The following is a 22,374-nucleotide window of genomic DNA, read 5'->3' as shown; positions in this document are numbered from 1 at the left end:
ACCAAACAATTGCGTCAGTTAAGTATATTGTTTTATATTATACCGTTTCTTCTACGGGATTTAAACTTAAACCAGTGATGAGTATATTAAAGGGTTATTGGTACGGAGTTTTTTATCTTGGGTGTTGTTATGTATTCGAGTCTCGTGGATTCTTTGCAGATTTTGATTTTACTCGGGTATCGGCGTGTGAAACCGAATCTGCAAAACATCTACTCGAGTCGAATACAACCTCCTGGATCAAAACTCAGAAACCCTAGTTTATCAAACAGTACAACAATTGAGCATGACAGTGTATCGTAATTTATGGAACAATACCGTCTGATCCCGAATATGTTTCCTCTATGAAGAATGGTTTATTGTCCTCCTCATTGGTGATCAAGCACGTGACCGAATCGTCGGTATTGTTATCCGTCGTCTGAACCGTAAACAACGTCAACTCCGTTTTCTCATCCTCGTGGATATTAACACTGTCCGGAAGGTTCGTGATGGTTAAATCCTTTTAAAGACAGGTCTGATATTTAATTGAGTATAAATTGTTAAAAAAGCAATCGATGTTGATGGCTGTTAAATATTCGTATTGAATTATGTGTTCCCGCAGCCGATCCCACATCGGTCTTATTTAATGATTAATTTGGGTTTGATCTAAAAATGATTTGCGGTTGTGGAATAATCAATGAAGATTTTGAAACCTTCGTCACATTGAAGATCTCAATGTTTATGTTAAAGTTCACCGCTTCGACGTTAACAAATTTTGCCATTATAGTTTTACTTTTAAAAAACTCACAGACGAAAATGGTCTAGTGATATATATGTCCGCTTCTCACAGTACATTGTTTGGTCCGAGCCCCACCAGGGGAACGTCTCATGGCTAAATCTAATTTACTTTTATTTTTTTATTGAAGATTATGTTCACTCATCATTTAATCATAAATATGTTAGCATATACAATAAAAAAATAAAACTATTTTTATACACTTCAAAAAGCATGTCATGCTTTAAAAGTAAAATGTATATACATTTTATACTTAGCCTTTTTGTGTGCAACTACAACGAAAGTTGAACTGACAACTTTGTACAATCTAGTCAAATATATTCTGTAAATACATCCATTACTGAAGCGAAATGAAATGAAAAAAATGAAATGTACGTTCCGATAGTATGAAGCTGTACGTTATAACTAAATCTTAAATAAAAGGATGTGATCCAGGATGCCCTCTCTTTATACAGATTGAGAATGCTACTACAGATTGATTTTTTGTCAATGTATGAGTGATGCGCTTAATTGATAGTTGTTATAATTTTTATTCAGTCCAATACCTGCAACAAGTGAAAAAAGTTCATTTATAACTTAGAGATTTTTTGGAACTAAAACTTTCTGACATCCGACTTGATGCAATGTTGATTCCTTTATAAATATAAACGGTGCAAGACATCAAAGTGAGTGGACTTTTTTGCATTGTTTGTGGTTGCATATATAAAGAAGATCGAAAAGACCGAAAAACATTATTGCATGCAAATTGTTATAAGAAATATACAAAAATACTTGCATAGTTGATGTAGTTAACCACAAGGGTCAGAGGACACACCGCATAAGCCGTGCAGGATAACTTGTCTGTCACGAAAGCGTTCAGTGAGTAAGTTGTTGATGGGTAGCTTGCTGGCAGAGTCTGTGTTGTTGTTATTGCTCCTTTTAGAAAGAGAAGACAACGTAAACCAGTTTTAGCAAGTAACTATATAACGTTTGTTGAAATTGGGATCAAAATACATGTACATGTACCTATCAGACCGAAGTGGAAATCTATTGCAGTTACATCCCTTTGATCAAAACTCAATACATCACGTTTCAACCAGTAAATCATTTCACAATAACAAGTTGATCTTAAAAAATCATGGCATATGTTTAAGTAAAGATTTTTTGAAGTTAAATGCTCAAACATTTGCTTTCATAAGCATAAGAAGAAATGAAATGTTAGGACATAAGTACGATGTTATATTATTTAATGAATATCTTTTAAAATGTCCGTGACATTGGGTATCGTTCCGCCTACAGCGGAAGTGCATTCATGTACTTGGTTAAATGCAAATTAGCATAACCAGTTCTCCGTGTGGAGGTTCAGGGCCCATATATATATATATATATATATATATATATATATATATATACAGGCGACTCCTGACCCCTTCAGGATTGAGCATGATTTTTTTGTGAAAGGATTTGTTGCGTCTTTTTTGCGTTCGCTACAATTGTAATACAAACTTCCCGGAAAGTTCACACAACAATTATTTGATCAACTAAAATAACTACCACCTGTCAAATCAGGTCAGGCTTTCGTCCAATCTTTGAAACTTGAGTCTAAGGGCGAATAAGACTGATCTCTGACAGTGAGGGCGATTTAGTATTTTTGTATCATGAGACCATGTATCACGATATAAACTTAATAGTTTTAACCCAATGCTAGTCCACCTTTATTTTGTTTACACTTTCGGCCTTTCAAATCAGTAAATGGTGAACAGTGTAATTTTGTGTATGTCCTGTTCAATATTAAAATAGTTTAAACTTTAACTGTTGTTATTATTAGGAACATAAATCCATCAGTAAAGGTAAATTTGCATTTAAACACACTTTAAAAACAATATTGGCGAACATTTCTCCATCAGCCGTCGTATAAACAACAGTTTACGTCATAGACGGTCAAAATCGCTTCCTACGAGTGGACGGTGAGCAAAGGGGTAGTCGAAAAGAAGTTATTAGAGTAAATTGAAATATCCTTTAAATCACTGAAAATAGGCACGTGATCATAGAAAAAAACTACATTTCCGATCGTGGCCTACTCGAAATATCATCACCATGAAATTGAATATGAAATTACTACAATGTACAATGAAATCAACAAACACTCTTTTTGTTCTTGCTTGTTCTTAAAAGTAAAAAAAAAACACCATCTTACCAGATGTCGCGTCTATTTGGAACAAATCCATGTTCTTAGCTGTCAGTGAATACTGTAGGCTTGTAAACGAGCTCGGGTCTGTCACCAAGCTAGACACATCAAAGAGTTGAGTGCCTGGTGTCAGTTCTGTGTTTGTGGGAAAAGTATGGGATGTGCAGGACGGGGATGGTCCACAATTGTCTGTTTAAGAGAAACATCAGTATACTCTGAGAAACACAATTATGGTAAAAAAGGAACCATTTGTTTGCTGTTATTAAACGTTCGTCTGCAATAACTTTAAATGAAACGGGTCATTTTATCTTGTGAGTGTTGCCATGGTACGCGTAATAGCTTAAAAGAACACTTCCCTTAAATGTATTGGGATTGCATTAGTTTGCGCTAAAATGAGATTATCAATTTGATAATTTTTGAAAAATGACTGAGGTCACTTTAATAGATATACCTATATAAGAATGTTTGATCACCAAGTCAACAACATGAAGAGGTCAGCTGCGCGGAAATCATTCGAGAGTGTGTTGCCTGATATAATTATTCCCCCATCCTTTGGTAATTACAATAAGAAATTCTCTTTGCGTATATCGTTTTCATTAGTCGTATGGTCGTATTACAAGTTATTATTTTACAGGAGACAGGCACATCTATAAAATGATTTTTTCAAAGAGAATCGTCCCGAATATATCATATTGCTTTTAAATGATGAAAATAAAAACGAAATGTTTGCAACTACAAATGTCGTTTCACGCTTATCTCGCGAATTCAAATAACAATGTCTCTGGTTTACCATGGAAATGGACAGTGAGATATTCGCAAATCTCGTTCCGGCGTTCGTGGCCACAAATGTGTATCAGATAGGTGGAATTTTTCGGCTCATACTTCAGGAACTGAGTGAGAGTGATGTTACCCAGTGAATCTGTGTCATGGACAAATAAAAAATAACATTTACTATTACTACTTTTATTCGGATGTGTATGCGTGTTATAGTAAAACGAATGCAAACTTTTATGAACACAGGCTAACCTGGATTTATATATCATTCTAATTTACATATTTAAAAAAAGATGGAGATAATAATGAAAATACACAGCGCACTATTTTATCAATTTGTATAAATAAGTAAGTATTATTTAATTGTGTCTTACCGAAATAATTTCCACTGGGGTCTGCCTTGAAGTAACCCACTGATGATAAATCATCTGCCTTGGTGAAGGAATATTCGTAAGTGAGATTCTCATTTTCGGCGTCCCGATACAGGGTGGAAAAGATAATATCGTGTTCACTGGCCGCGTTCATGTCCACAATAATTTCATCTATAATGTAATACAAAAATACTCGAAAATAATGTGGGAAGGGCAATCAATAAAAAGCAAATGTTAGCAAATGTTCTTCTATTCATATAAGTCAAGACATTCAAAGACAAATGTTTGTAAATGTTCTGCTATTCATATTAGTCAAGACATTCAAAGACACACAATACAAAAACAATTGTTATGGAAGAGACTTCGTACTTGGCAGGTTTAGGTATGTAGGAGCTTGATTTGAGTTAACGTTGAATGTGAAGTTCCTATTGTCACTTTCCCCATAGCCATCTCTGCAGATGATTGAAACGCTGTACGACTGGGTCACATTGTGTGTCATACAACCCATGTGTTTCGGGCACGTGTAGTTCTCGCGCTTGTAGCCACAGGGTGGCTTGTACGGTGAACTGGGTACGATACATTCTTTTTTGTACAACCTATAAGCTGCAATATAAGTACTTTGTATCATTCAATGGTGAGACAGCATTACTTAGATTCATTTTATATTATGTTTGCAATGAAATGAATAAAACGAATGGCACATTGAGTTTCCTTCGAGTTCTTCGAACAAATGTAACTCAGTAAATTAACCATGTATTTAAAAGGGTACCTACAGTCCCATTTGTTCGTGTACGAAGGGTCATCTTCTCGAAGAGTAAAAAGCTCCATATCGTTCTCGCCCCACTGATCATAGACATGCTCGATCCAGCATGTAGAGTTGTCCTCTATGCCGTTCACTTTTCCAACTTCTAAAAGGTCACTAGGTCTGTCGTAGTTATAGTCACACACCTGAAGCTCGTGCAGGAGCGTCTCACTGTCCGTGTCCTCGTGCAGGCTTGTGTGGCTTCCCGTTCCGTTTATGCTGCAAATGGTTGGAGGCTGTAATTGAGCATAAACAGGGATTAACCGGCGTTCCTTCTCGAAGCGTTATGCAACAAGTTCTCAATTTCGTATCAATTAAAGCTGCTAAATATATTTACGACAAATAGTACTAAACTAAACTGATGATAAAAATGCAGAAAATACATTATCATAAAACTGCATAAAAGACAAGAGTTTGGCCTTGTATTCTTTTACATTATTAAATAAAATATCAATTATTCTGCTAAAAGGAGTGGCCGTCAAACATTCTCCATACTCCAGCCCCGTTCATTCAAGGTATGTAAAAAAGAGTGGTTTACACACACTACAAACATACCAAGTGACGAGTGTTGTATATGTTCAGCAAGGCCTATGTCATAACGCTGTATCCTAACATACCAAGTGACGAGTGTTGTATATGTTCAGCAAGGCCTATGTCATAACGCTGTATCCTAACATACCAAGTGACGAGTGTTGTATATGTTCAGCAAGGCCTATGTCATAACGCTGTATCCTAACATACCAAGTGACGAGTGTTGTATATGTTCAGCAAGGCCTATGTCATAACGCTGTATCCTAACATACCAAGTGACGAGTGTTGTATATGTTCAGCAAGGCCTATGTCATAACGCTGTATCCTAACATACCAAGTGACGAGTGTTGTATATGTTCAGCAAGGCCTATGTCATAACGCTGTATCCTAACATACCAAGTGACGAGTGTTGTATATGTTCAGCAAGGCCTATGTCATAACGCTGTATCCTAACATACCAAGTGACGAGTGTTGTATATGTTCAGCAAGGCCTATGTCATAACGCTGTATCCTAACATACCAAGTGACGAGTGTTGTATATGTTCAGCAAGGCCTATGTCATAACGCTGTATCCTAACATACCAAGTGACGAGTGTTGTATATGTTCAGCAAGGCCTATGTCATAACGCTGTATCCTAACATACCAAGTGACGAGTGTTGTATATGTTCAGCAAGGCCTATGTCATAACGCTGTATCCTAACATACCAAGTGACGAGTGTTGTATATGTTCAGCAAGGCCTATGTCATAACGCTGTATCCTAACATACCAAGTGACGAGTGTTGTATATGTTCAGCAAGGCCTATGTCATAACGCTGTATCCTAACATACCAAGTGACGAGTGTTGTATATGATCAGCAAGGCCTATGTCATAACGCTGTATCCTAACATACCAAGTGACGAGTGTTGTATATGTTCAGCAAGGCCTATGTCATAACGCTGTATCCTAACATACCAAGTGACGAGTGTTGTATATGTTCAGCAAGGCCTATGTCATAACGCTGTATCCTAACATACCAAGTGACGAGTGTTGTATATGTTCAGCAAGGCCTATGTCATAACGCTGTATCCTAACATACCAAGTGACGAGTGTTGTATATGTTCAGCAAGGCCTATGTCATAACGCTGTATCCTAACATACCAAGTGACGAGTGTTGTATATGTTCAGCAAGGCCTATGTCATAACGCTGTATCCTAACATACCAAGTGACGAGTGTTGTATATGTTCAGCAAGGCCTATGTCATAACGCTGTATCCTAACATACCAAGTGACGAGTGTTGTATATGTTCAGCAAGGCCTATGTCATAACGCTGTATCCTAACATACCAAGTGACGAGTGTTGTATATGTTCAGCAAGGCCTATGTCATAACGCTGTATCCTAACATACCAAGTGACGAGTGTTGTATATGTTCAGCAAGGCCTATGTCATAACGCTGTATCCTAACATACCAAGTGACGAGTGTTGTATATGATCAGCAAGGCCTATGTCATAACGCTGTATCCTAACATACCAAGTGACGAGTGTTGTATATGTTCAGCAAGGCCTATGTCATAACGCTGTATCCTAACATACCAAGTGACGAGTGTTGTATATGTTCAGCAAGGCCTATGTCATAACGCTGTATCCTAACATACCAAGTGACGAGTGTTGTATATGTTCAGCAAGGCCTATGTCATAACGCTGTATCCTAACATACCAAGTGACGAGTGTTGTATATGTTCAGCAAGGCCTATGTCATAACGCTGTATCCTATTAGATTAAGGCTGCTGTTTTAGTACCATACAAGTTTTTACCTTCAATTGTTTTTGTTTTGAAACAAGACAATTCTTTTTACAGACCCAATTTGTGTAGAACACTTCGACGTCCATTTGACAGGTGGTTGTGTAGCAGGACTCGCTGTTGGCCACTGTCACAGTCATCGTGTAGTGTTTGCTCGGCCACGCGGGCCAGATACTGATGTTCCGCGTGAGGTAAATATCACCTTTCAAAGAATCATGTCGGCTTTAGTATTTATCACTAGACGTTGACCCACAATGCAATCCTATTTTAGATACAAGAAGTTTGCCTAAACAAGGACTTTACTTTGAAAATATGCTTGGATCTGATCCATTGAATTACAATTAAAGTTAAAATTACATATCACGTGAAATCATATAAAATAAAAAAACTTTGTTTGTGCACATAGCAATTAATATTGATTTAATATACTAAGTAGAGATAATTCTGTTAACGGTTTATATTTTATGTGGCACTTTATCGACCAAACCCATTATCATACTAGTAATCAGTAAGCCATAACGTATATGGTTCAGTGGGCCATAATGAACACGGATCTGTATGCAAACATGAACAAGGAAAAGAAGGCTATAATGTTCAAGGATCAGTAGGTCATAATACATAAGGATCAGTAGGCCATACTGTTCAAGGATCAGTAGGCCTTGATGTACAAGGATCAGTAGGCCTTGATGTCCAAGGATCAGTAGGCCTTGATGTACAAGGATCAGTAGGCCTTGATGTACCAGGATCAGTAGACCATACTGTTCAAGGATCAGTAGGCCTTGATGTATAAGGATCAGTAGGCCATACTGTTCAAGGATCAGTAGGCCTTGATGTACAAGGATCAGTAGGCCTTGATGTACAAGGATCAGTAGGCCTTGATGTACCAGGATCAGTAGGCCATACTGTTCAAGGATCAGTAGGCCTTGATGTACCAGGATCAGTAGGCCATACTGTTCAAGGATCAGTAGGCCTTGATGTACAAGGATCAGTAGGCCTTGATGTACAAGGATCAGTAGGCCTTGATGTACAAGGATCAGTAGGCCTTGATGTACAAGGATCAGTAGGCCTTGATGTACAAGGATCAGTAGGCCTTGATGTTCAAGGATCAGTAGGCCTTGATGTACCAGGATCATTAGGCGTTGATGTACAAGGATCAGTAGGCCTTGATGTACAAGGATCAGTAGGCCTTGATGTACAAGGATCAGTAGGCCATAGTGTAAAAAGATCAGTAGGCCTTGATGTACACGGATCAGTAGGTCTTGATGTACAAGGATCAGTAGGCCATAGTGTACAAATATCAGTAGGCCTTGATGTACAAGGATTGCCAGGCCATAAGAATCAATTGGCCATAATATACAAGGATCAGTGGGCCATGGTGTTCAAGGATCAGTAGGCCTTGATGTACAAGGATCAGTGGGCCATGATGTTCAAGGATTGCCAGGCCATAAGAATCAATTGGCCATAATATACAAGGATCAGTGGGCCATGATGTTCAAGGATCAGTAGCCCTTGATGTACAAGGATCAGTGGGCCATGATGTACAAGGATTGCCAGGCCATAAGAATCAATTGGCCATAATATACAAGGATCAGTGGGCCATGATGTTCAAGGATCAGTAGGCCTTGATGTACAAGGATCAGTAGGCCTTGATGTACAAGGATCAGTAGGCCTTGATGTACAAGGATCAGTAGGCCTTGATGTACAAGGATCAGTAGGCCTTGATGTACAAGGATCAGTAGGCCTTGATGTACAAGGATTGCCAGGCCATAAGAATCAATTGGCCATAATATACAAGGATCAGTGGGCCATAGTGTTCAAGGATCAGTAGGCCATGATGTACAAGGATCAGTTGGCTAAAATGTACCAGGATCAGTAGGCCATAACATACAAGGATCAGAAGGGCATTATGTATCAGGATCAGTCGACTATAATGTACAAGATTAAGTAGGCCATTATGTACAAAGATCATTAGGCCATAATGAACAATGATAAGTAGGCCATGATGTACAAGGATTAGTAGGCCATAATAAACAAGGATCAATAGGCCATTATAAACAAGGATCAGTAGGCCATTGTGTACAAGGATCAGTAGGCCATTGTGTACAAAGATCAGTAGGCCATTGTATACAAGGATCAGTAGTCCATCATGTACAAGAATCAGTAGTCCATCATGTACAAGGATCAGTTTGCCATCATGAACAAAGATCAGTAGGCCATTATATACAAGGATCAGTAGGTCATCATGTTCAAGGATCAGTAGGCTATAAAATACAAGGATTAGTAGGCCAAAATGTACAAGGCTCAGTAGGCCATTATGTACAAGGATCAGTAGGCCATATTGTGCAAGGATCAGTAGGCCATACTTTGCAAGGATCAGTAGGCCATAATGTACAAGGATCAAAATGCCAGTATAAACAAGGATCAGTAGTCCATTATGTACATTGATCAGTAGGCAATAGTGTACAAGGATCAGTACGCCAAAATGTACAAGGACCAGTAGGTCATAATGTACAAGTATTATCAGTAATGTAATCAAGTAGGACATAATGTACAAAGATCAGTAGGCCATAATGTACAAGGATTCGTAGGACTTAATATACAAGGATCAGAAGGACATAAAGTACAGGGATCATTAGGCCATAATGTACAAGGATCAGAATGACATACTGTACAAGGATTAGTAGGCCATACTGTGCAGGGATCAGTAGGCCATAATGTACAAGGATCAGAATGCCAGTATGAACAAGGATCAGTAGGCCATTATGTACATTGATCAGTAGGCCATTATGTACATTGATCAGTAAGTCATAATACACTGGGATCAGTACGCCAAAATGTACAAGGACCAGTAGGTCATAATGTACAAGTATCAGTAATGTAATCAAGTAATGTAATTATCAGTAGGACATAATGTACAAAGATCAGTAGGCCATAATGTACAAGGATCCGTAGGACATAATAAACAAGGATCAGAAGGACATAAAATACAGGGATCAGTAGGCCATAATGTACAAGGATCAGCAGGCCATACTGTACAAGGATCAGTAGGCCATAATGTACAAGCATCAGTAGGCCATTATGTACCAGGATCAGTAGGAAATAATGTACAAGGATAAGGATACCATAATATATAAGGACCAGTAGGCCATTATGTACAAGGATCAGTACGCCATAATGTACAAGGACCAGAAGGCCATAATGTACAATGATCAGAAAGCATTATGTACAAAAATCAGTAGGACATCATGTACAAGGATCAGTAGGCCATTATGTACAACGATCAGTAGGCCATAATGTACAAAGATCAGTAGGCAGAAATGTACAAGGATCAGTAGGCCATTATGTACAAAGATCAGTAGACCATTATGTACAAGGATCAGTACGCCATAATGTACAAGGACCAGAAGGCCATAATGTACAAGGACCAGAAGGCCATAATGTACAATGATCAGAAAGCATTATGTACAAAGATCAGTAGGACATCATGTACAAGGATCAGTAGGCCATTATGTACAAGGATCAGTAGGCCATAATGTACAAAGATCAGTAGGCAGAAATGTACAAAGATCAGTAGACCATTATGTACAAAGATCAGTATGACATCATGTACAAGGATCAGTAGACAGAAATGTACAAGGATCAGTAGGCAGAAATGTACAAGGATCAGTAGGCAGAAATGTACAAGGATCAGTAGGCCATAATGTACAAAGATCAGTAGGCAGAAATGTACAAGGATCAGTAGGCCATAATGTACAAAGATCAGTAGACCATTATGTACAAAGATCAGTATGACATCATGTACAAGGATCAGTAGACAGAAATGTACAAGGATCAGTAGGCAGAAATGTACAAGGATCAGTAGGCAGAAATGTACGAGGATCAGTAGGCCATAATGTACAAAGATCAGTAGGCAGAAATGTACAAGGATCAGTAGGCCATAATGTACAACGATCAGTAGGCCATAATGTACAAGGATCAGTAGGCAGAAATGTACAAGGATCAGTAGGCCATAATGTACAAAGATCAGTAGACCATTAAGTACAAAGATCAGTAGGACATCATGTACAAGGATCAGTAGACAGAAATGTACAAGGATCAGTAGGCAGAAATGTACAAGGATCAGTAGACCATAATGTACAAAGATCAGTAGGCCATCATGTCCAAGGATCAGTAGGCAATAGTGTACAAGGATCAGTAGGCAGAAATGTACAAGGATCAGTAGGCCATAATGTACAACGATCAGTAGGCCATTATGTACAACGATCAGTAGGCTATAATGTACAAAGATCAGTAGACCATCATTTACAAGGATCAGTAGGCCATTATGTACAACGATCAGTAGGCCATAATGTACAAAGATCAGTAGACCATCATGTACAAGGATCAGTAGGCCATTATGTACAACGATCAGTAGGCCATAATGTACAAAAATCAGTAGGCAGAAATGTACAAGGATCAGTAGGCCATAATGTACAAAGATCAGTAGACCATTAAGTACAAAGATCAGTAGGCCATAATGTACAAAGATCAGTAGGCAGAAATGTACAAGGATCAGTAGACCATAATGTACAAAGATCAGTAGGCAGAAATGTACAAAGATCAGTAGACCATTATGTACAAAGATCAGTATGACATCATGTACAAGGATCAGTAGACAGAAATGTACAAGGATCAGTAGGCAGAAATGTACAAGGATCAGTAGGCAGAAATGTACAAGGATCAGTAGGCCATAATGTACAAAGATCAGTAGGCAGAAATGTACAAGGATCAGTAGGCCATAATGTACAACGATCAGTAGGCCATAATGTACAAGGATCAGTAGGCAGAAATGTACAAGGATCAGTAGGCCATAATGTACAAAGATCAGTAGACCATTAAGTACAAAAATCAGTAGGACATCATGTACAAGGATCAGTAGACAGAAATGTACAAGGATCAGTAGGCAGAAATGTACAAGGATCAGTAGACCATAATGTACAAAGATCAGTAGGCCATCATGTCCAAGGATCAGTAGGCAATAGTGTACAAGGATCAGTAGGCAGAAATGTACAAGGATCAGTAGGCCATAATGTACAACGATCAGTAGGCCATTATGTACAACGATCAGTAGGCCATAATGTACAAAGATCAGTAGACCATCATGTACAAGGATCAGTAGGCCATTATGTACAACGATCAGTAGGCCATAATGTACAAAGATCAGTAGACCATCATGTACAAGGATCAGTAGGCCATTATGTACAACGATCAGTAGGCCATAATGTACAAAGATCAGTAGGCAGAAATGTACATGGATCAGTAGGCCATAATGTACAACGATCAGTAGGCCATAATGTACAAGGATCAGTAGGCAGAAATGTACAAGGATCAGTAGGCCATAATGTACAAAGATCAGTAGACCATAATGTACAAGGATCAGTAGACAGAAATGTACAAGGATCAGTAGGCAGAAATGTACAAGGATCAGTAGACCATAATGTACAAAGATCAGTAGGCCATCATGTCCAAGGATCAGTAGGCAATAGTGTACAAGGATCAGTTGGCCATTATGTACAAGGATCAGTAGGCCAGAGAGTACCAGGATCAGTAGGCCATAATGTACAAGAATCAATGGGCCATGATGTACAAGGATCAGTAGGCCATGATGTACAAATATCAGTAGGCCATAGTGTACAAAGATCAGTAGGCCATAGTGTACAAGGATCAGTAGGCCATAATGTAGAAGAATCAGTAGGCCATGATGTACAAGGATCAGAATGCCAGTATGAACAAGGATCAGTAGGCCATTATGTACATTGATCAGTAGGTCATAATACACAAGGATCAGTACGCCAAAATGTACAAGGACCAGTAGGTCATAATGTACAAGTATCAGTAATGTAATCAAGTAATGTAATTATCAGTAGGACATAATGTACAAAGATCAGTAGGCCATAATGTACAAGGATCAGTAGGACATAATAAACAAGGATCAGAAGGACATAAAATACAGGGATCAGTAGGCCATAATGTACAAGGATCAGCAGGCCATACTGTACAAGGATCAGTAGGCCATAATGTACAAGCATCAGTAGGCCATTATGTCCAAGGATCAGTTGGAAATAATGTACAAGGATAAGGATGCCATAATATATAAGGATCAGTAGGCCATTATGTACAAGGATCAGTACGCCATAATGTACAAGGACCAGAAGGCCATAATGTACAATGATCAGAAAGCATTATGTACAAAGATCAGTAGGACATCATGTACAAGGATCAGTAGGCCATTATGTACAAGGATCAGTAGGCAGAAATGTACAAGGATCAGTAGGCAGAAATGTACAAAGATCAGTATGACATCATGTACAAGGATCAGTAGGCAGAAATGTACAAGGATCAGTAGGCAAAAATGTACAAAGATCAGTAGGCCATAATGTACAAAGATCAGTAGACCATTATGTACAAAGATCAGTAGGACATCATGTACAAGGATCAGTAGACAGAAATGTACAAGGATCAGTAGGCAGAAATGTACAAGGATCAGTAGGCCATAATGTACAAAGATCAGTAGACCATTATGTACAACGATCAGTAGGCCATAATGTACAAAGATCAGTAGACCATCATGTACAAGGATCAGTAGGCCATTATGTACAACGATCAGTAGGCCATAATGTACAAAGATCAGTAGGCAGAAATGTACATGGATCAGTAGGCCATAATGTACAACGATCAGTAGGCCATAATGTACAAGGATCAGTAGGCAGAAATGTACAAGGATCAGTAGGCCATAATGTACAAAGATCAGTAGACCATTATGTACAAAGATCAGTAGGACATCATGTACATGGATCAGTAGACAGAAATGTACAAGGATCAGTAGGCAGAAATGTACAAGGATCAGTAGGCAGAAATGTACAAGAATCAATGGGCCATAATGTACAAGGATCAGTAGGCAATAATGTACAAGGATCAGTAGGCAATAATGTACAAGGATCAGTTGGCCATTATGTACAAGGATCAGTAGGCCATGATGTACAAGGATCAGTAGTCCATAGTGTACAATGACCAGTAGGCAATAATGTACAAGGATCAGTAGGCCATAATGTACAAGGATCAGTAGGCCATAATGTACAAGGATCAGTAGTCCATAGTGTACAATGATCAGTAGGCAATAATGTACAAGGATCAGTAGGCCATAATGTACAAGGATCAGTAGGCCATAATGTACAAGGATCAGTAGGCAATAATGTACAAGGATCAGTAGGCAATAATGTACAAGGATCAGTAGGCAATAATGTACAAGGATCAGTAGGCAATAATGTACAAGGATCAGTAGGCCATAATGTACAAGGATCAGTAGGCCATAATGTACAAAGATCAGTAGGCCATCATGTCCAAGGATCAGTAGGCAATAGTGTACAATGATCAGTAGGCAATAATGTACAAGGATCAGTAGGCCATAATGTACAAGGATCAGTAGGCCACAGTGTTCAAATATCAGTAGGCCATAGTGTACAAGGATCAGTAGGCAATAATGTACACGGATCAGTAGGCCATAATGTACAAGGATCAGTAGGCAATAATGTACACGGATCAGTAGGCCATAATGTACAAGGATCAGTAGGCCACAGTGTACAAATATCAGTAGGCCATAGTGTACAAATATCAGTAGGCCATAGTGTACAAGGATCAGTAGGCCATAATGTGGAAGAATCAGTTGGCCATGATGTACAAATATCAGTAGGCCATAATGTACAAGGATCAGTAGGCCATAGTGTACAAGGGTCAGTAGGCCATAATGTACAAGAATCAGTAGGCCATAATGTACAAGGATCAGTAGGCCATAATGTACAAGGATCAGTAGGCCATAGTGTACAAGGGTCAGTAGGCCATAATGTACAAGAATCAGTAGGCCATAATGTACAAGGATCAGTAGGCCATAATGTACAAGGATCAGTAGGCCATAGTGTACAAGGGTCAGTAGGCCATAATGTACAAGAATCAGTAGGCCATGATGTACAAATATCAGTAGGCCATAATGTACAAGAATCAGTAGGCCATAGTGTACAAGGATCAGTAGGCCATAATGTACAAGAATCAGTAGGCCATAATGTACAAGAATCAGTAGGCCATAATGTACAAGAATCAGTAGGCCATAGTGTACAAGGATCAGTAGGCCATAATGTACAAGGATCAGTAGGCCATAGTGTACAAGGGTCAGTAGGCCATAATGTACAAGAATCAGTAGGCCATGATGTACAAATATCAGTAGGCCATAATGTACAAGGATCAGTAGGCCATAGTGTACAAGGGTCAGTAGGCCATAATGTACAAGGATCAGTGGGCCATAATGTACAAGGATCAGTAGGCCATAATGTACAAGGATCAGTAGTCCATAATGTACAGGATCTGTTGGCAATAATGTACAAGGATCTGTAGGCCGTAATATACAAGGATAAGTAGTCCTTAATGTACAAGGATCTGTATTCCCGAATGTACAAGGACAAGAAGTACATATCGCACAAGGATCAGAAGGCTAAAATGTACAAGGATCAGTAGGCCAGTATGAACAAAGATCAGTAGGCTATTATGTACAAAGATCAATAGGCCATCATGTACAAGGATCAGTAGACCATTATGTACAAAGATCAGTAGGACATCATGTACAAGGATCAGTAGACCATAATGTACAAGGATCAGTAGGCCAGAGTGTACAAGGATCAGTAGGCCATAATGTACAAGGATCAGTAGGCCATGATGTACAAATATCAGTAGGCCATGATGTACAAGGATCAGTAAGCCATGGTGTACAAATATCAGTAGGCCAGAGTGTACAAAGATCAGTAGACCATAATGTACAAGGACCAGTAGGCCAGAGTGTACAAGAATCAATAGGCCATGATGTACAAGGATCAGTAGGCCATGCTATACAAATATCAGTAGGCCATAATGTACAAAGATCAGTAGGCCATAGTGTACAAGGATCAGTAGGCCATAATGTAGAAGAATCAGTAGGCCATAATGTAGAAGAATCAGTAGGCCATGATGTACAAGGGACTGTTTTCCCGAATGTACAAGGACCAGAAGGACATATTGCACAAGGATCAGAAGGCTATAATGTACAATGATCAGTAGGCCAGTATGTACAAGGATCAGAAGGCTATTATGTACCAGGATCAGTAGGCCAGTATGTACAAGGATCAGAAGGCTATAATGTACAAGGATCAGTAGGCCAGTATGTACAAGGACCAGAAGTACATATTGCCCAAGGATCAGAAGGCTATATTTTACAAGGATCAGACGGCTATAATGTACAATGATCAGTAGGCCAGTATGTACAAGGATCAGAAGGCTATAATGTACAAGGATCAGAAGGCGATAATGTACAATGATCAGTAGGCCATTATGTACAAGGATCAGAAGGCTATAATGTACAATGATCAGTAGGTCATTATGTACAAGGATCATAAGGCTATAATGTACGATGATCAGTAGGCCAGTATGTACAAGGATCAGAAGGCTATAATGTACAAGGATCAGTAGGCCAGTATGTACAAGGATCAGAAGGCTATAATGTACAAGGATCAGAAGGCTATAATGTACAATGATCAGTAGGCCAGTATGTACAAGGATCAGAAGGCTATAATGTACCAGGATCAGTAGGCCAGTATGTACAAGGATCAGAAGGCTATAATGTACAAGGATCAGTAGGCCAGTATGTACAAGGACCAGAAGTACATATTGCCCAAGGATCAGAAGGCTATATTGTACAAGGATCAGACGGCTATAATGTACAATGATCAGTAGGCCAGTATGTACAAGGATCAGAAGGCTATAATGTACAAGGATCAGAAGGCGATAATGTACAATGATCAGTAGGCCATTATGTACAAGGATCAGAAGGCTATAATGTACAATGATCAGTAGGTCATTATGTACAAGGATCATAAGGCTATAATGTACGATGATCAGTAGGCCAGTATGTACAAGGATCAGAAGGCTATAATGTACAAGGATCAGTAGGCCAGTATGTACAAGGATCAGAAGGCTATATTGTACAAGGATCAGAAGGCTATAATGTACGATGATCAGTAGGCCAGTATGTATAAGGATCAGAAGGCTATAATGTACGATGATCAGTAGGCCAGTATGTACAAGGATCAGAAGGCTATAATGTACAAGGATCAGAGGCTATTATGTACAATGATCAGTAGGCCAGTATGTACAAGGATCAGAAGGCTATAATGTACAAGTTCAAAGTTCAAAGTGTTAATAGATAAAAGCCTAACATAACTTAATATTAATGTATTAAAATTTCAAAAGACTTATAATTTTCGTCTCACCAGTGTCAGAATCGATGTCTGCCTCCACAAATCCTCCGTTGTCCAGTGTCCACGTGAGCTTAGACCACGTATTCCTGCAATGAATGTGCTCCGCTCAAATCCTGGGTTGTTTTCGTTCATGTTCGAATACTCATAATGATGAGCGTGTTTGTTAGATATCATTAATCAATTGTGACGTTTTATTTCTACTGTTTTGATTGACCTCAACTTGTACTGAAGTTACATTCCATTAGTGTTGTTCCCCATTTTGTTTTACTAAAAAACTGGCAGGCAAACTTAATGAAATTATCATTTGCAATGCATAAAATAGCTTTATTTTAGACGAACGTAACTTGATTATATTCAAGTGTTTGACTGTATGCTAAGTCGATGACTTTATTTTGTAGAACGTAACAATTTAACGCTATTATTTATTTTTTTAATTTACGTTTGAAGTTTTGAAACAGACAGAAGGGCCCGACTAAGGGCATAACTCGAATTAGGCCTTTTTATTTTCTGTAGAAAATTAAAATAATATATCATATTTAATGGATGCAAGTATCTGTGGACCAGTCAGGATAAACTTTAGTCAATTATTTGTGTCGCATCACGTCACTCTTTTACAGACTGCCTTTGGCATCCTGTGGTGTCAGTCATGTTTTATAACACTGCATACATCACTGCTTATCTATGAATTAATCGTTACTTCAAAAGACAAAGACAATACTTTGTATAACATTTAAAAAATATATAATATTTTGACAAAAATGGCCGCGACGCCAGTAATCTAAACATTGTACAAGTAAGTTATAACACAAACATAAGTAAACGTCTCGATCCAAAGCCCCAAATAACGGCAAACAATTCATTTTATTCAATGCATCCGAAACACTACACGCTGCTTGCATCAAAGAAGAATAAGAAATCCGTAAGTAGCTTGAGTAATCAGAGCCCCAGTTTCCAAAACGCTTAACAATTTCTCCAGGGACTCAAACATTAAAATTAAATGTAGCCCTTCCCTTACGAAAAGATTGCAAAGAAAACATATCATGCGAAGATATACCAGTATGACTAAACAATTTTTACAGCTTACATCCAAACAATAGGGATCAATAGCAATAAAGTCAGACCCTTTTTAATACAAAATGCGGTACAGGAAGGGTTTAATAGGTACTTAACTGCACATGAGAACAAACGCGTTTTTATCTAAAGTCTAATACATGTATTGGACGTCTGAACGGGACGAAATTAATCTGAACAGTGATATGATAGGATCAACACATAAGCGGCTATGGGTGGCTGCGCATAAAAAGTAATTCCCTATAATAATATCATTTGAGGCTAAAATGTGGTAATTTTTTATAAGACTGACAGGACCAAAAAATGTAGTAACTTGAGTTGAAATGGAGATTCGTGCAAAATTGCCCAGCAACGCCGCATGCGCATCTGAAACACCTTATACAAAACACAGAGACACCCAAACCGCGTTATAAAACACAAGTCCTCGAGCAAGCGCTCTAAAGATTGTTAAGAGTCCCCCGCCCCCAGAAGAAAACACCTCGATTCGCACTGGTCAACAAATAAGTGTATACACTAACTTGCTTGTATATGTTTGATCATTGGCAAAACATCAAAATACCTGAAGTTTGGGAAGTGGTATGTGGGTTCCGGATATATCATCTGGAAAAGCGAAGTGTTATCGCTGTGTCCAGCTATACCGTGAGTGTCCCATAACTCTGGAATATTCTGGTCGGTGCAGTTAGGCGTCTGGAAGCAAGCCCCTGTCAAAACAGGCAAAACAGGTGATAGCAATGAAGCAACTGGTGTATTGATAAATAATTAGATATTTGGGTAACCGCATTAGAACTGTCCTTTAAAACTCGTTTGAAATCACTCTTTAGTAGAACTGATTTGTTGGTAATCGACACATTTTGGACTTGTTTTGAAAACAAGCAAATTCAAACTGTAAATCCAGGACTAGTTACATTCAGAAGATAAATTAAGATAACAAAAAGCATATACAGAGGTACACTGTAAATTACTGAATTGAGATAGAGCAACATTTCAATATCTCAATGATTGCATGGTATTATTCCAGTACTTCAGTAATTTACTGAAAAAATATATTACTTCTCAATCGTTGTTGTGTACACAGATAATGGGAAACATTCTTACAGAGAGTAATGTGAAGGGTTCGGCAATAATCGGGATGTCTTCGATCTTTAATGCATACTGTCATGTTAAATGCATCATATGAAAATTCGTCTGCCAAACTCTTTCTCACGCTGATGTGACCATTAGCTAGAAAATAAAATTTAAAAAAAAATAATAAAGAAATATGACAATTTAATATGTCTTTCGATTTGGTGTATTCTCATTATTTGCATAACAATTTTTTTGAAGCGTTACTTCTATATACAGAGGATTTATTCGCAGTAGACGTTACAAAATTCAAATTTAAAAGTCGTTCTATAATGTTCAACTACAATAAAATTGACGTATATCATATTGATATTTTCGACATTTGCATGTATATTGGATTTCATTAAATCATATTTGCTTACATGGATTCATAGCAAAAAGTGTATGTCCTGTGATCCAGGCGGGCCCAGGGCCGCTTTCGAGACGGTATGTCAGCCGGTCTTCATCCTGACTATTCTCGATGTAATTTACGTTAAGGGTTGCGATAACAGAGCCTTCCCCGGAGGAGTTTTGAAAGACGTTTATACTGTCACCTCCTAGGTTTAGATACACGTTTACACATTATAATACGAAATGCAATCACGACAAGGAGCGGATTCTACTTTATCCGCAACTTAAATTTCATATCAACATGCATTTTTATTGCCGGTATACAACATAAATTTAAACATACTACCAATGATTTTACGAACAATTTACCTGAAAACGTAAACGACTGTTCTGTATCCGAGTACACGGAGACCCTAATGGTTTGGGAGACAGGATTTGAACTGTACCCAGCCACACCCGAGCACTCGACGGTGACATTATAATAGGTACCACCGCTCAAGCAATCCACACACTCAGACTTATTTATTTGTTTGTTTGCTGTTAAGAACAAATTGTTTTGGGCTATAGTTTAATATGTAACAACTAATGAAATTACACTCCGAGTAATACACAATAATTTGTCTCTTTATTTTATAGAAAGGTAAGGCAGGTATATTTTACAAACCATTCACGACAAACATGGCGTCTCCGAACGTTTTGCTACATGACGAGCAGGTTCTGTATTCGTGGTCGCAGTTTTCATTTTTGTAACAAGATTGACTGAAAAATAGAGTTCAGCGTCACACATAAGAACTTACCGCGTTAACGAATAAATGCCAATCATAAATTCGATATGTTTACTCCGAAAAAGGCAGGGTTGAAAAAAAAAGGAATACATCAAACACGTCTGATCTAAATGCTTTGTATTATTTTTAACTTGGAACTACAGATGGGGCTTTGGCCATCAATGTTTATGACAAGAGGGATGATTTAAACATTTAAATTGTTAAGTATCCTTCTTTGGACGGCGAGGTACTAATGTAGCCGTCCTACAGCATATTCATTCCGCAATTGGTTGGATTCGTACGAGTATATTCGGACGTTGATGAGTTATGTTCTCTTAGTAAATTAGTGGCAGCTAAACTGCTGAAAATAAATCACAAATTGACGAAATCATGTTCTACGTTTTTCATTAAGCAATACAACATGCTCTCTTAATGAAGTTACAGTCTTAAATCTCTGATTGTTAATCGTAATACACCTCCTGATTTCTATGGCGATATTCTCAAATAATTTCGTAAAGATAGAAGGTTTCCTCCAGTTAGACATACTGTTTGACTTAATGACCTTTCAAATATTTATTTGAACCGAGGTCAGTAAGGAATGCACATACATGGACCTTTAAAACAAACAACATGAATTATAAAACATACATGGCAGACAATTAGCGAAATATATTGTTAAAGCTGACACGCTTAGATAAAACGTCATATTCTCTTAAAGGGACAGATTGGCACCAAAAAAAGTATTTTCTGTAACGAATCTCAGCACAATTATTTGATAAAATGTTTTACTCTTGGATATCATAATTATAAAAAAACATACCAAAATGTAACAAATTAATCGAGTCGGTAACCAGCTTCGAACCGGTGTCGCCAAAATTGCAGTTCAGTGTTGCATCCACTGTGCTACGAAGGCTTATCCTAAGCAGTTGGAATATTTAAGCTATACACCTAACAAGGTCATATCACGTGATAATATCGACTAGCCAATCACGCATAAGGGATAAATTATACTAGGTAGACATACCTTGTAATCATTTTAATGGAAAAATACGAATACCAATGGACCGGGTGTAAATGTAAAACTATTCATTATGAAATGTTATTTTGCTATGTACATGTACACATGTCACTATAATAAACAACTTGCTTGCTTGCTTGTTTACTTGCTTGCTTTCTTGCTTGCTTGTTTGCTTGCTTGCTTGCTTGCTTGCTTTCTTGCTTGCTTGCTTGCTTGCTTGCTTGCTTGCTTGCTTGCTTACTTCTTGCTTGCTTGTTTTCTTATTTTACTTTTTACTTTTCTTTACTCTTTTCTTTACTTCACTTTACTTCACTTTACTTCACTTTACTTCACTTTACTTCACTTCACTTCACTTCACGTACCTACCTACCAACCTACCTACCTACCTACCTACCTACCTACCTACCTACCTACCTACCTACCTACCTACCTACCTACCTACCTACCTACCTACCTACCTACCCACCCACACACCCACCCACCCACCCCCCCTCACTTCGAACGCGTTTCATGATTCAATGAACGTCGGAAGGGTCTTGTGACCAAAACGGTTAA

General features: G+C 38.3%; 1 protein-coding gene across 2 annotated transcripts in view; it reads right to left on the bottom strand.

Moving 5' to 3' along the window:
• The window catches only part of LOC128216811 (protocadherin Fat 4-like), a 53,977-nt gene that overhangs the window by 9,231 nt on the left and 22,372 nt on the right, over window positions 1-22,374 (bottom strand). Inside the window, exons 3-16 of one of the 2 annotated variants that reach the window (XM_052923481.1) lie at window positions 20,702-20,796; window positions 20,407-20,574; window positions 20,070-20,243; window positions 19,681-19,806; window positions 19,145-19,286; window positions 17,527-17,600; window positions 7,258-7,400; window positions 4,858-5,122; window positions 4,454-4,687; window positions 4,088-4,255; window positions 3,730-3,858; window positions 2,949-3,128; window positions 1,548-1,687; window positions 316-496 (exon numbers count right to left, since the gene is read on the bottom strand). In XM_052923481.1, the coding sequence (XP_052779441.1) occupies window positions 316-496; window positions 1,548-1,687; window positions 2,949-3,128; window positions 3,730-3,858; window positions 4,088-4,255; window positions 4,454-4,687; window positions 4,858-5,122; window positions 7,258-7,400; window positions 17,527-17,600; window positions 19,145-19,286; window positions 19,681-19,806; window positions 20,070-20,243; window positions 20,407-20,574; window positions 20,702-20,796 (2,219 nt within the window). The remainder of the gene's footprint in view (window positions 1-315; window positions 497-1,547; window positions 1,688-2,948; window positions 3,129-3,729; window positions 3,859-4,087; window positions 4,256-4,453; window positions 4,688-4,857; window positions 5,123-7,257; window positions 7,401-17,526; window positions 17,601-19,144; window positions 19,287-19,680; window positions 19,807-20,069; window positions 20,244-20,406; window positions 20,575-20,701; window positions 20,797-22,374) is intronic. The other variant, XM_052923483.1, reaches the window with a different exon arrangement.

The sequence above is a fragment of the Mya arenaria genome, chromosome 14, assembly GCF_026914265.1.
Source record: "Mya arenaria isolate MELC-2E11 chromosome 14, ASM2691426v1".
In the NCBI taxonomy this organism is placed as follows: domain Eukaryota; kingdom Metazoa; phylum Mollusca; class Bivalvia; order Myida; family Myidae; genus Mya; species Mya arenaria.
Note: the sequence above shows the minus strand (reverse complement) of the source record. Positions and strands in the feature narration are given on the sequence as shown.